Below are 14405 nucleotides of genomic sequence, written 5' to 3' on the forward strand. Positions count from 1 at the left end.
GTTTCATTCACAACTGTCAGCATACCCAAGTTCCTGGGCACCATGATTACAGGAGATAAAACCATTTCCTTTAATGATTGTATGACTCAGTTTTTTTTTTTCATTCTCTTGGGAGTCACTGAATTTTGCCTTCTGGCCGCCATGTCCTATGACCGTTACATTGCCATCTGCAAACCTCTCCATTACATGACCATCATGAATCACAGAGTCTGCATACTCCTTGTCTTTGCTTCATGGCTAATGTCATTCTTAATCATATTCCCATTACTTATGCTGTTCTTGCAGCTTGATTACTGTAGGTCCAATGTTATAGACCATTTTACCTGTGATTATTTCCCCTTACTACACCTTTCTTGTTCAGACACAAAATTCCTAGAGATAGTGGGTTTTTCCTGTGCTGTGCTTACTCTACTGTTCACTTTGGCATTAATAATTCTGTCCTACATATATATCATCAGAACAATTTTGAGGATTCCTTCTGCTAGTCAGAGGACAAAGGCCTTTTCCACCTGTTCTTCCCACATGATCGTCATCTCCATCTCCTATGGCAGCTGCATTTTCATGTATATTAATCCATCAGCAAAAGACAGAGTGTCTCTGAGCAAGGGAGTTGCTGTGCTAAACACCTCAGTGGCCCCCATGCTGAACCCCTTTATTTATACCCTAAGGAATCAGCAAGTCAGGCGAGCCTTCATGGACAGGGCAAGAAAGATTGTATTCTTCTCAAGAAAATGAAAAAAATTAAAAGTACTGTCATAAATTAAAGGCATAATGAAGAATAGTTAAAAAATAGGGCCCCTGAAAAATCTATTAAATACACATAGCCTCACTGGAGTTATTTTTCATTGCTTTTATTTCTATTGCCAGCAGTTTACTGAGGATATTTGAATATATATATATATATATATATATATATATATATATATATGTATTTTCTATTCAAATTCCATCCCTCTTTCATTCATTTCCCCACCTTTGAGCTAGTCTTTCCACTCTGTAACTATGAGCTTGGCCTCAGTTCCTTCTTTTAAATAGTTTTAAATTCCAGGTTTTCCACAGTAATTCTTAGAGATTTCAGAGACAGAAAAAGAGCAAGAGCATTGGGGAGAAAACTGTGTTTTATAATTTCATCAGAAATACTCTTTAGAAATTCAGAAAATATTCAATCAAGTTTAACATTATTTTAAATTTACTATACAAAGACTGTAAATACAGCTTGACAGTCTTATTAGAATATTGCGGTTACTGTCCTCTCCATATTATAGCACTATTAGTAATTATATAAGATACAGTACCACTGAAAGAGAAATGTAATTATATATATTTTGAGAAATCAAAAACCATCTTTCATTACCCAGTTTAAAATTTTCTGTGCCAAATAATTTATCAATTTAAAACATAATTAGGAAAATTTGAATTAATCCCTTTTTTTTTTTTTTTGGAATTCCATAATTATCAGATACACAATACCAGTTCTTCAAAAAAAAAAACAAAAAAACCTGAAGAAATAAATATTCCTAGATATCATTTATGACTACATACGGTTCAGGGGTATATTTAAACAAGTGCTTAATCTTTTTTTAAAAAAAAATTTTTTAACGTTTATTTATTTTTGAGACAGAGAGAGACAGAGCATGGTTGGGGGAGGGGCAGAGAGAGAGGGAGACACAGAATCGGTAGCAAGCTCCAGGCTCTGACCCATCAGCCCAGAGCCCGACGCGGGGTTCGAACTCACGGACCGCGAGATAGTGACCTGAGCTGAAGTCGGACACTTAACCGACTGAGCCCCCCAGGCGCCCCAACAGTGCTTAATCTTAAACTGCTCTTTTTGATAATCAATGGGTAAGAGTTATAACTTTCTCTTATCTTTACTGGCTATTTTGATATAACAGTTTATAGGAACAATTCATTTAAGTGCAAATGATGCCTTCTTTATTTCATAATATACTTTGTTCATAATATACATACTTTGTTCATAGAAAACTTATTTAACAAAAATCTATTACAAGCCCCCATCACTGCTTTTATGCTGCACTCCACTGACAGTTCTATCCAGGGCATTAGCATAAGAATAATAAATACATTCAAAACTACTGGAAAAGAAGAAACAAATAAATCTTTCTTTGCAAAGAACATTATTTTCCTCCTACGGCCTTACTGCATTTACACTAAATGTTTCTTAACCCTGACATACTCCCCTCCCAGATATCTGCATGGGATAGGCCAGACATCCACATGTCCCCTCAATAAGGCCCACCCCAATGACGCTATTTAAAATTTAGTGGCTCCCCACTTCCAAGGTTTTTAAATTTTCTCTTCCTTTACAAAACATTAATTAATTTACAAGAGACCATATAATGTACTAATCAATCATGTCCATTGCTTATTGTCTGTCTCACACCCCTCCCTCACCCCGTGAAAGCAGGGATATCTGTCCACTTTGTAGACACAATGATGTGTTCCAGCAGTGCTGTGCTGGGACCTGCCTTTACACTTCCCAACAGCCAACTGTGCTTGTGTCTCCTCAATTCTGCATTCAGAAAGGCCACATCACCTGCCATGGGGGGAGACTTTACATCTTAAAAATTGATAAACTCTACCGATGGGCTCCTCACCTCCACTCGCTGAGGCAGCTGTTAAACATTTACTGGAAGTCACTATTCCTCCTCACTTAGAACATGTGTCTGCCATGTAGTGGGTATTCAATAAATATTTTTTGAATAAATAAGTTTAAATAATGTAGAATGGCTCCAGTGTCCTAGCAATCAGAGCACTATTTTGTCCAACAGAAACACATGCTATTTATATAATAATGTACATGACATCGAGTTAGCTTTTAACACAATGTTCAAATAAAACGTGTATATCATAACTAGACAACGTTGAATGAGAAAGAAATAATTGAATATTTCTAACGCATTTGATGTTCATTTTCTTTTATTTTACATTAGGCCATCTAAAAATATGTACAAATTTATTTCTTTGACTTTTCATGAAGTCAATGATAACACTTCTTATTAAGTTTTCCTACTGAGCTTTCTAATAGTAGGAATTCCCATGATGCAAACCCTTATTTTTCTCATAGAAAAATTCTTATAACTATTTGGGATACACCAAGAAATGTATGAAATCCAACATCACCTGTCAGTTGATACACTTCTGAAATTATAAATTCAACTTATAGAATAATAGGTCAATTAACTGATAGTATTCAGTAAATGGGAGATCAATCACACATCCTGCAGGGGCAGGATAGCTTACCTAAAAAGGATGTTAATATATCACTGAAAATAATTAGTTATATGCACTGGAATTATTTAGTAATATGAAGTCAGTTCAGGCTTTCAGAGAAAGTCTTTAATAATTTTTTTAAATTTATTTTATAGAGAGAAAGCAAGAAGCAGGGAGGGACAGAGGGAGAGAATCCCAAGCAGGCTCTGTGCTCTGCATATAGCCCAAAGTGGGGCTTGATCCCTTGGCCCTGAGACCATGACCCTAGCCAAAATCAAGTCTCAACTGACTGAGCCACCCAGGCTCAGAACTCTATGAGAGGTCCTTCTAAGAAAGTCTTAAATTATTTGGATCCCTTAACCACTTGATTTAATAAATTTTATTTTATGATTTTGAACGTGTTACAGTAAAACATTATTTGTAACTGTAGGAGAGTGAAACCGGGTAGCTGAACAATGTTTCATTGGCCTTAAAACATAGTCACTCATCAACCTCACAAGACATGAAGGTAATTGACACATTATTAAAAACCTGATGTCCTAGTATCTTTTGGATACGTAGCAGGTATAATCAGCCTTAATTAAAAGTAAATTATGAGGAGGTCCAGAGAAAAGCTAGACAGCTATTAGGAACTAGGAATAAAACAATAATGTAAGAACGTAAGAGACTGAGAGAATGATCAAGTAAGAAAGACAGGCAATTCATCATCTAGGAGTCTCGGAAAAGATGTGGAGAAGAAACCTGTCTAATAGGATATTTCAAATGAAGTGCAGTGCTTTGTGAGATAGAAACTCACTTCCTTTTCCTGTAAGAAAATCAATGAAGACTGCATTGTTCACAAACACACAAGTGATTAACTAACTTCTTTCTACTTCAGAGTCTTTACCTGAATAATAGCACTGACCTCAGAAGGTTTTGTATTGTCTGCTTGTTTGAAAAAGTTGAGATAATTTAAGTGTATGGTCAGTGCCTGGTAACCAATAAAAGCTCAGAACAAAACAGAATCACTATTTGGAAACAAAAATAAAGGCAAAGGAATAGAATTTTCATAAGTAGAAAATCAGTTTCACTATCTCTATTGAAATATATTGAATGAATATTTTCAATTACTGTTTTAATATGTATCAATTATAAATTCAACACATCTCAGGGTGCCTGGGTGGCTCAGTTGGTTAAGCGACCAACTCTTGGTTTTGGCTCAGGCCATGATCTCATGGTTCATGAGTTCGAACCCTGTGTTAGGCTCTGTGCTGACAGAGCAGAGCCTGCTTGGGATTCTCTCTCTCTCTGCCCCTCCCCTGCTATCTCTCTCTCAAAATAAATAAATATTTTAAAAAATAAATAAATTCAACACATCTCGGCATCTATCTATTGTTCTATGTGTTAGCTAGTTATTTGTTCATCCCTTCTCACTTCTTTCTTTTGTCCCACTTTCAAATATTCTCATCTTTCAATCCTGCATATTATCTGCATTTCTGGCATTAATGCATGCATGTTTTATGCCCACATTTTTAACTGAAGAAAATAAAGATAAGTCATCAAATGTGAAATTATATTACATATGTGTACATATATGTGTACATTACATATATGATATTCAAATATCGTATTCTTCTAGTAATAAAAACAGCATCTCTCATTGAAGAAAATGTGAAAATAGACAAGTTAAAAATATTCGATGCCAGATTCCCAGATATTTATTTTACTGGTTCAAAAATATTCTCACCACAAAAAGATGTCATATGCACAAATATAAACCAGTATTTAATGGAAGTAAATAACATAATGAAAGAAAGTAGTCAAAAGGTAATAAAAGCCACATTAGCGGGAGCTATGGGAAGGGTTTCCCTAAATTCAAAGGCCCAATACAGGGATAAACCTTCTGATGTCTTTAACTGGTTGTCCATTTCAGAAGGCAATCAACTCACACTAGAAATCAACAGCAGTGTTTTCTACCATTTCATTCTGCTAAAGAATTCTTCTCGGGGTTGCCAGAATTCAAAGGATATAAGGGTACCAATTCTACTGAGGAAAAGTCCAAAGTTTCTGGAAGAAAAATGTGACTTCCTTGTATAATCAGAAGGGTGAAATTCCAAGTCAAGCTTCCACACAATCATTATAATGTTGTTTGTACATTTGCCTATAAGTTTGCTTTTTATATTTTTTAATCAATATTTATAAAAATGATTCACCCCTATCTTTAATGATTCTTCTCTTGGCACTCAGTTTACTTAATCAATTCCCGTGGGCCAACAAAAAAGCACATAAAATCAGTCCAGTTCCATTTGTATGGCATGCCTAGAGAAGAACATTCCTTATTTTCTGTTCTTCAAAACAGCATTTGCAGGAAAATATAGCAGTCCCTGAACCTAAGGAAAATACTACTTAGGTTTTTATAGATGCATAATCATAGAATTACAAACTATTGATTTTAAATGTTTACACGAATAGAAAGAAAAATGATTTAATAAATCATTTTTTGTACTATATGAAAAGAGGCAAATGGAAGAGTACTTTACTAGTCAACCCAGGTGTAAGTGAATTAGTACATGGAGCTTGATAAGAGATGAAAAGCCAGAATGAGTTGTATTATGTTTTCAGAAATTCATAGCATCAGTAATGAAGGATATTGTGAGTCACATATAACTAATCTAGCAACAAAGAGAATTATGATCCTTAAAATCATGACAAAGCTAAATCAGTATACTTGTTTGTTTTAAAAATCAATATGCTTGTTTTGAGAGCACAATAGAAACTAAATCTTTTGCTAATTCAATTTAGCAGCTCTGAAATTATGTAAATGTTTAAGCAAATCAGATGATAAAATCTGACATTAAATCATCAAGAAGACCAAGAAGTAAGTCAATTTTTTATTCTTCAATATATATACCTTCATTTTATTCAAATGTCTTTAAAAATATTATTTGTATATGTTTGTGGATTCACAAATCTTTCAATATTACAAATTAAATAATTGTTTACTACCAAGAGACTATTAATAAAATGCTAAAGAAGGAACACACAAATCAATCCTGGATTGTTCTTTCTTTCTAACTTGAAATCGTGGTCTGTTATAAAAATACAATTTTTTTTATTCCCTATTGGATCTTTCATACTTTCCCTTTTAAGAGTTACCATTTCTTAGAATAAAAAACTGTTTTCCTAGTTTAATATTTCTAATTGCTTATTTTTTTCTGTTAAATTCAAGTGTAAATATACTTATTACATTTAATTTTAAAGGTAGATCTATATTATAATCATTTTTGTTACATACATTATGTTGTGTGTTGGGTGGGGGATGGGCATTAAGGAGAACACTTGCTGGGATGAGCAGTGGATGTTATATGTAAGTAATGAATAATTAAATTCTACTCCTGAAATCATTATTATACTACATGTTAAGTAACTGGAATTTCATTAAAAATTTAAAAATTGAAAAAAAAATTCCCAATTGGAAAGGTTATCTGTTTCCCAGTAAATGCTATACTGATCACCTACTTGTTCATTTTCCATGACAATACTGTAAAAAAACAAAAAATAGAATTCTACATTGTATGAATTAAACTATTTCTAGGCTATAATTATTTTAGTAATAGAAGAAGACTGCCTGCTTGTCCTTCTGGACTTTTATCGGAAAAGGATTTAAAAAGATAAGAAAAGGGAGGGTAGCATCAACCAAACCTTTAAGAAAGTAATTAACAAGAGAATGCGAACAAAACATTCCCATGGATAAACTTGTGAGATGATTACTATGGTGACAAGTTGTTTAACCTTGTGAGAGTTCCCTCAACTATGTGGGCTTCAAAATAGAAAATGTGGAGATAGCCTAAAGGACACCTGTAAGATTTCAAACTCTAGATTATCCATAATCCACACTAGTTTTATAGTACTGAGGAAAGGAAAAGATCAATCAGAATATTTTCATGGTTTTATAAAAAAGAATAATTAGATGCTTAATCTTAAAGAAACATTAGAAGAAATAGCTTCTGCTTAAATGCTAGCAAAAGACATTTTTTTTTAATCCATGGCCTGTGATTGTGTATACTCAACAATAAGAGATCAATCTTTAACTTCAGATCATGTTATTACTTGAATGTAAGGTCCAATAGGAATTGGACAGAGTTGCTGAAGGGGAACATGTGTTTTTGGCTTTCATAGATTATTCATCATCATGGATATTTAAACATTTTATATTCTATCCTCAATCTTCTTTTAACTCTTTTATTTTCTATAGGGGAACATACATTCTCTGTTCGAAAGTGGGGAAAAATGATCAGCGATGAAAAACCACACAGTACCCAAAGAATTCATTCTTCTAGGGCTATCCGATGACCCAGAGCTCCAGACTGTGATTTTTCTCTTTTTAATTATCACATATCTATTAAGTGTCACTGGAAATTTGACCATCATCACTCTCACCTTGGTGGATTCCCATCTACAGACCCCTATGTATTTCTTCCTCAGGAACTTCTCTGTATTAGAAATATCCTTTACAACTGTCTGTATTCCTAGATTTCTGGGCACAATTATCACCGGAGACAAATCTATTTCATACAATAATTGTACAGCTCAGTTGTTTTTCTTCATCTTCATGGGTATAACTGAGTTTTATCTTCTAACTGCCATGTCCTATGATCGCTATGTAGCCATCTGTAAACCCCTACATTATGCAACCATCATGAACAAGAGAGTCTGCATTTTACTTGTCTTTTGTGCTTGGCTGGCAGGATTCTTAAATATCTTCCCACCAGTTATTCTTTTTCTCCAGTTAGATTACTGTGACTCCAATGTCATCGATCACTTTGCTTGTGACTATTTTCCCCTCTTGCAGTTATCTTGCTCAGACACATGGCTCCTAGAAGTGATTGGCTTTTACTCTGCAATAGTCATACTGCTTTTCACTTTGGCATTAATAATTCTATCCTACATGTTCATCATTAGAACAATTCTGAAACTGCCTTCCTCCAGTCAGAGAAAAAAGGCATTTTCTACGTGTTCCTCTCACATGATTGTCATTTCCATCTCTTATGGAAGCTGCATATTCATGTATGCCAACCCTTCCGCAAAACAGAAGGCATCATTGACCAAAGGAGTAGCTATTCTCAATACCTCTGTGGCTCCTATGATGAATCCATTTATATATACCCTGAGGAACCAGCAAGTAAAGCAAGCCTTTAAGGATACTGTCCAAAAGGTTATGTTTTTCTCCAGTAACTGAAGGCATTAGTAGCATTACAAGAATGAAGTGCTTGGAAATGCTTTCTATTATTCACACTTTCTCAAAACTCCCTTTCCTTTACTCGAGTTATGTGTTTTCCCCTTTTTTTCCATCCCCCTATTAAAATTTCCCAATCATGGAACTCAATAAATTTGATAATGTGAATATTGTTTCAGAATTTTCTGTACATTCAGAAGTTTTATTCAAATGTATTTGGATGAAGTAATAAAATTGGGTTGATGATTATGATTTTGAATGGGAGTGGTTTGATTTTGAAGAGACATGGGCTTTAGGTTGATGGTAAGTGTGTAAGAGTACATGCAGATTTCTGAACTTTTCATTCTTACTAATGGAAATGAATGTCATTAGAAAATTTTGATTCTATTTGTCACTTCCATGAAATCAAATGAACACAACCATTAGGGGTTGGAAATAATATATAAATATCTACTTAAATATTTTAAAAATTAGAAACTCATACACATTAAAAAATCTTTATAATATTAATCATAGTGCTAACGAGAAGAAGAAAGAGAGACTGGGGTAGAAGATAATATAAGATTTTTCAGCAATTCCTACACTCAAAATCTATTGTTTTCTTTGTATTAACTCATTTAATCCTGACAACAACCTTATGATGTACTTTCAATTACTATTATCTTTTAGTTAGATGTATTTTTCTTTACGTAGATCAAATACGCCCAAAAATTAAAAACTGGGTAGAGAACAGGCAACGTAAAACATGGCAAATGTATAAAATGTATGAAACTATGATAAACTGGTAAAAGTTCATCTTTCTGGAGATTTGAGTTTTAATTGTCGCATCTAGAATCAACCTCAGGGTTTTTGGAAGTACGGAACAGAAATAACATCTGTTGACAATATTCTAGACACTTTTTTTTGTATTAAGCAAATCACATGAAGTATTTATTTTAAAAAAACTCTTTGAAAATGAACATCATTATTCCTAATTTATAGGTGAACAAACACAATGAAATTGAGGTTGAGACTTCAATGCTACAGAGATTGCAGCTTTCAGAACTGGGATGTAAATCACTTTTCTTTCATCTCAAATCCAGACTACTGGGTTACTTTCATTTCTCATTGAATTTCACATGTAATAATTTATGAACAAAAGTTCATAGTCAATATTAGAATTGTTAAATTAAAGGACTTTTTAATGTGTGATGAACTCCAGGTTTTTCTTACTTATGACAGGTACTGAGGATATAATAACGAAAAAGAATGATTATTACCCTAAATTATCTCATAGTAGTGGGGGAGAAAAACAACATATAATTAAAATTAAATTTGATAAATGCAGCAGCTTAGGCCTAAATAACCTATAGGCCAGGTGATGTTATCATCATCAAAGAAAATGGCAGTTTTCCTGCCTTTTTTCTTAGCACAATTACAGTCAACTTCACAATAATTGCTAAATGTTGGTTCTTTTTAACCCTAAAGTCACATGCAGAAGAGAAAACTTGCCCGCTTTGGCTGTCATCTTAGTTTCCCTTTTATTTTATTTCTTGGTCATTAGCATATATGTTATACACAAAGTCACATTATTTCCTGAGTAAAAAAGGGTTTTGAGAAATAGGATTATGATATTCTCCAAGACACTCTCCAGCAAGGCTCCCTCTACCCTCAAACTGCATTGTGAATCATACATTAAACTTATAGAAAGTTTAACCCATTACCATTCCATTTCTATTCCTCTCTTGGATCTATTTGAAAGAATTTATATCAATGATCACAGTCTATATTTCTAGGACTACTTCAGGCATTTACATCTAGTGAACACTGAGGTGTATTTGTCAAATTAAACCCATGCAAACAAAACAGACAGAAAGAAAAACCAATAACAATACTTAATACCTATACATGGATAGTAACAGCTTCCTATAAGCAGAATAAGAATCTCACAAATATAATTTCTCCCTAATTCTTATATCATTGAAAATTCGTTTAGATGTTATTTCTAAAAATACTTTTAAAATGTTGCAAGCATGTGCTAGCCATTTGGTTAATAAGATATACCATCTCCATCTTATAAAATTTCAGGCAATGGATAAAAAGGTGGACATTTAGATACAGAATGAATCTTTATAAAAACATATACCAAGGGCTATATCAATATGAAATATGGGATTGCTCACAATATTTGCAGTAATGAAGTAAGAACGCCAATTCAAAATAAGAAATATAATCAAATGGATATTCTGGACAAGGGGAATAATGATTGCAAAAAACACAATTGTAAAAGTGAGAGAAGTGAATGTGAACCACATGGAAATAAACGGAAGGTAACAAGTAGCCACTACTTCTTTTTTATGTTTTCCTTGAAAAGCTAATTTTATTGATTCAATTTATTATACACAGGTAAAATAATGCTATAAAACCAATACTCGCTTTCCTCATGTGAGTATTGTATGTTTTAAATGATATTAACCATTTTATCTACCCCTATGAGTGTTAACAATCCCCTCAAGTGGGTATGTTTCTCTTCTCCTTTTAAAAAATGAGACATAGAAATTCACAGGAAACAAATAATGTATATATGGCCAATATATATTAGAACCATGATTCAAATCTAGCTATGTCCCCCAAATAAGCCATTGTGCCAATTCCTGTGGGAAGGGAGAAATCTTGCAATATAAACATATACAAAGAAACAGACTTTCAGAATAAGATGGCATTCTTTCACGAAAGTACTTTCTTTCATAAGAGTACTAAATAAGTCCACCGAAATGCCACACTTGGCTTATGGGGATTTCTCTCCAAGTAACATCTCTCAGAAAATTAAAAATTCAGAAGACAAGCACTCCTTTGAAATTAAAATTAAATCCCTAGACCTAAAACCAGAAAAATAGCCAAAGAAACTCAGAATCCCAAACTTTTCCATTGGTAGTCTCAGATACAACATATACCTGTATGATAATATAGACACTCAATTGGCAAGACTCTCTGTTATTTTTGGATTGAACACTGAGTTATCCACAACAACTGCAGCCATCACCATAGAATATGCAATTGATAATTCATTATCTTACTCATAGATATTACTTAGTCATTCTCCATCATTCTGATTTGAGTCAGAGTAAACCTCTGTATTCTTAAATAATCAGAACATTTTGGTGTTCATCATGCCCTACATCACCCTCTGATGGTAAATCTCCAGTGCTAAAGTTCTCAAGCTCACTTGCCTTTTTGGCTCCATCTATAAAACTGGACGTGGATTGTTATAATTTACAGTCGTATAGGATTACATGATCCACGTGGTACAGTATACTTATCAATATAATTAGAAGTTTTCACAATATACTTGAATTTCAGTTTTCATGACTATATTAATAGACCATGAGCATTTTTCTAGCAAAGGGAATACTATGTCCATTATTGCCTACCAAAGGGTTTATTGTAGTGTAGTCATTTACTCAAATATTTGTTAATCAACAAATGGATGAAAGTGTCAAAATGCCTACTTCCTATCTAAATGATTGGTATCTCCTGCCTTGAAATTATCATTCCTCTGCTGATATCTTGTTTGAATAAGTTTCTATATCTGGGTTTTCTAGGATTCCTTGTGTTTAGAACCAAAGACAGAAATTGCTATACCCCTTCAAACAATACCAACACCTCTTAAACTCCTTAGATAGGACCTATCTATCTAACTCAATAGACAGGACCTCTCTTTTATTTATAGGTCTACCTCCCAGGATCTCCACTGTAGACATATTTAGGGCAAAATCCTATCTTTTAATCATTAAGGTACCATATGGAACCCCATGATTAGACTATCATGGTTATCACAATTTTAATGTTTTCTTGAGATGTTTTCATATAGACAATAGTGAAATATCACAATGGTGCTCAATAATATTATTTACTTAGCATATATAAGTGGCTTCCTTGAGACAGATTTCTTCAAGTCTCAGCAGCTCATCTACTCTATCATTCACTCTATATAATCCCCAGAAACACAATTCTATTTGTGAGACTTTGGAAGAACTAGCGCAACTCTCAATGAGTCAGCTTCAGCTTCCTAATATAAAAATTAAGGAGAATAATGGGATTTCCTCTGGTGGTCGTTGTAAATATTTATTTAGACAAGGCTTATAAATGGCTTACAAACGTGCCTGGTACCTTCCAAGCACCTGATAAATTAAAACTAATACTATTATTTTACACAATGTCAGTTTTAACCACATGGTATTTACTCAAAAGTAATTCAGCTTTATGTATCACAACAGTGTCTGCAGGAAAACTGTCCTTCTACAGTACATTATATGCTACTCCCACATCTGTAAATTGAGGATTACAATAATGCTTACTTGATTTATTGATGTGAATAATTTAAATTTATCTTTTGTCTATCACTACTCTAAAAACATTATGAACTTAAACATTTTGCATCTTCCAAATTCCATCAAATATGTCTATCTATATGCAAGGACGGCAAAGACTACATTTTAAGTTGTCCTTGAAGCTAGGATTCTAAATGTAATTTTAGTTCTGCCAATCAGATACATTTGTAAAAGGTACAAACTCTAAACTTAGTAACAGTTAAATATCTGTATTGCTAGTATAGAGCATAGTAGATTCAGATGACTCTACATTTTGTAGCAATAGTACTAGATTCCTGAGGAGCAGCTCTCTTGGGCTCAGTTTTGTGAGGCAGCTTTGAGATCATTCCAGAAAGCTCATCCTAAAATCTGCCTTCAGCTGTCTTGATAATTCCTTAAGCCATACATTATACAAATAGTTTTACAGTTAGCAATTTTATATCCATGCAATTTTAACCACCCATAGAACAGTAAACAACCCATAGTGTTTGAGTTCACCAAATGAAAACGACAAATAGTCACCCAGGATGTCAGTAGAAATCAAGAGGGACATACACTGACAAATAAATCTATTTTATAAAGAATGAAGTCTGAAGAACCGACATTGGAGGGATCATGAACTTACATTCGTTTCATATAAAGTTGTTCCTCCTTATTCAGACTCCTTATTTGTACATTTTCCTACTCTCTAGCATGTATTTGCAACCCCAAAATCAATCTACGGGACACTTTTTGAGCCAGTCCAGGACATGTGCAGAGCAGCAAAAAGTTTGAGTTACCCATTACACCTGTTCCCAGCAGAGGTTAAACAAGGTGATGCTCTGCCTTCTTGTTTCAGCTCTCATACCTTAAACAAAGTCTTTGTCAAGGCCTACATAATGCCACATTTTTCACATTTTTCTGTTTTAATTATTTCACTGCTTTTAATGAACCCAGAGCACAGTGCTATAGCACTAAGTGTCTTGAGAGCAAGAACTGTGATGTGACTTACAGAGAAAATACCTATCTATTGGGTAAGTTTGGGCCAGGCATGAGTTCTAGGACTGTTGGCTTAATGCTAATAGATCAACAACGTAGTACATCCAGAAAAAGGAAGAGGAAATTTTGTCACTCTGTACGTGAGGCTTCTATTGAAAATGCTAAAGTAGCATCTTTACTGTGTCATGAAGCCATGGAGAAGATGAAAAGCAGACAAATTTGTAGATGCATGAAATGAAAACAGATTTTATACTTTTTTTTAAATCCAAATTAGTAACATATAGTGTAATAATTGTTTCAGGAGTAGAATTTGGTGGTTCATCACTTACATAGAACACCCAGTGCTCATCACAAGTGCCTTCCTTAATGCCCATCACAAATTTAGCACATTCCCCCACCCAACACCTCCAGCAATTCTCAGCTTGTTCTCTGAAAACAGATTTAAAAAAAAGGGGGGGGGCATAACGACAGCATTGTAAGTCTGAAAGCCAAAGAAATTTATGGTCATGTTTTCTCATTATTAGGAAATGTTAAACTCTACAGAGCTAGTGCTGTTGGCTAACATTTTTCAAAAGGTGACAAGGTGTAAGAAATGTTAAATTTGCAGGTTAGGCAAGTTCTGCAGATCAAGA

At 33.8% G+C, this 14405-nt stretch overlaps 2 protein-coding genes across 2 annotated transcripts; both read left to right on the forward strand.

Moving 5' to 3' along the window:
* The first annotated feature begins 6 nt into the window (after positions 1-6).
* Positions 7-735, forward strand: LOC125920420 (olfactory receptor 6C1-like). Its single transcript, XM_049627619.1, has one exon. It carries the CDS (start codon positions 43-45, stop codon positions 733-735), a length of 693 nt encoding a protein of 230 aa, XP_049483576.1. The 5' UTR covers positions 7-42.
* Positions 736-7510: 6775 nt separating this feature from the next.
* On the forward strand, positions 7511-8517 carry LOC125920421 (olfactory receptor 6C3-like). The gene has a single exon (XM_049627620.1). The coding sequence runs from the start codon at positions 7511-7513 to the stop codon at positions 8447-8449; it is 939 nt and encodes a 312-aa protein (XP_049483577.1). The 3' UTR covers positions 8450-8517.
* Positions 8518-14405: the final 5888 nt, after the last annotated feature.

The sequence above is a fragment of the Panthera uncia genome, chromosome B4 (genome assembly GCF_023721935.1).
Source record: "Panthera uncia isolate 11264 chromosome B4, Puncia_PCG_1.0, whole genome shotgun sequence".
In the NCBI taxonomy this organism is placed as follows: domain Eukaryota; kingdom Metazoa; phylum Chordata; class Mammalia; order Carnivora; family Felidae; genus Panthera; species Panthera uncia.

Excerpts from the sequence above, each read along its gene's own strand:
- LOC125920421 (XM_049627620.1), top strand. The coding sequence starts at position 7,511 with ATGAAAAACCACACAGTACCCAAAGAATTCATTCTTCTAGGGCTATCC.
- LOC125920420 (XM_049627619.1), top strand. The coding sequence starts at position 43 with ATGATTACAGGAGATAAAACCATTTCCTTTAATGATTGTATGACTCAG.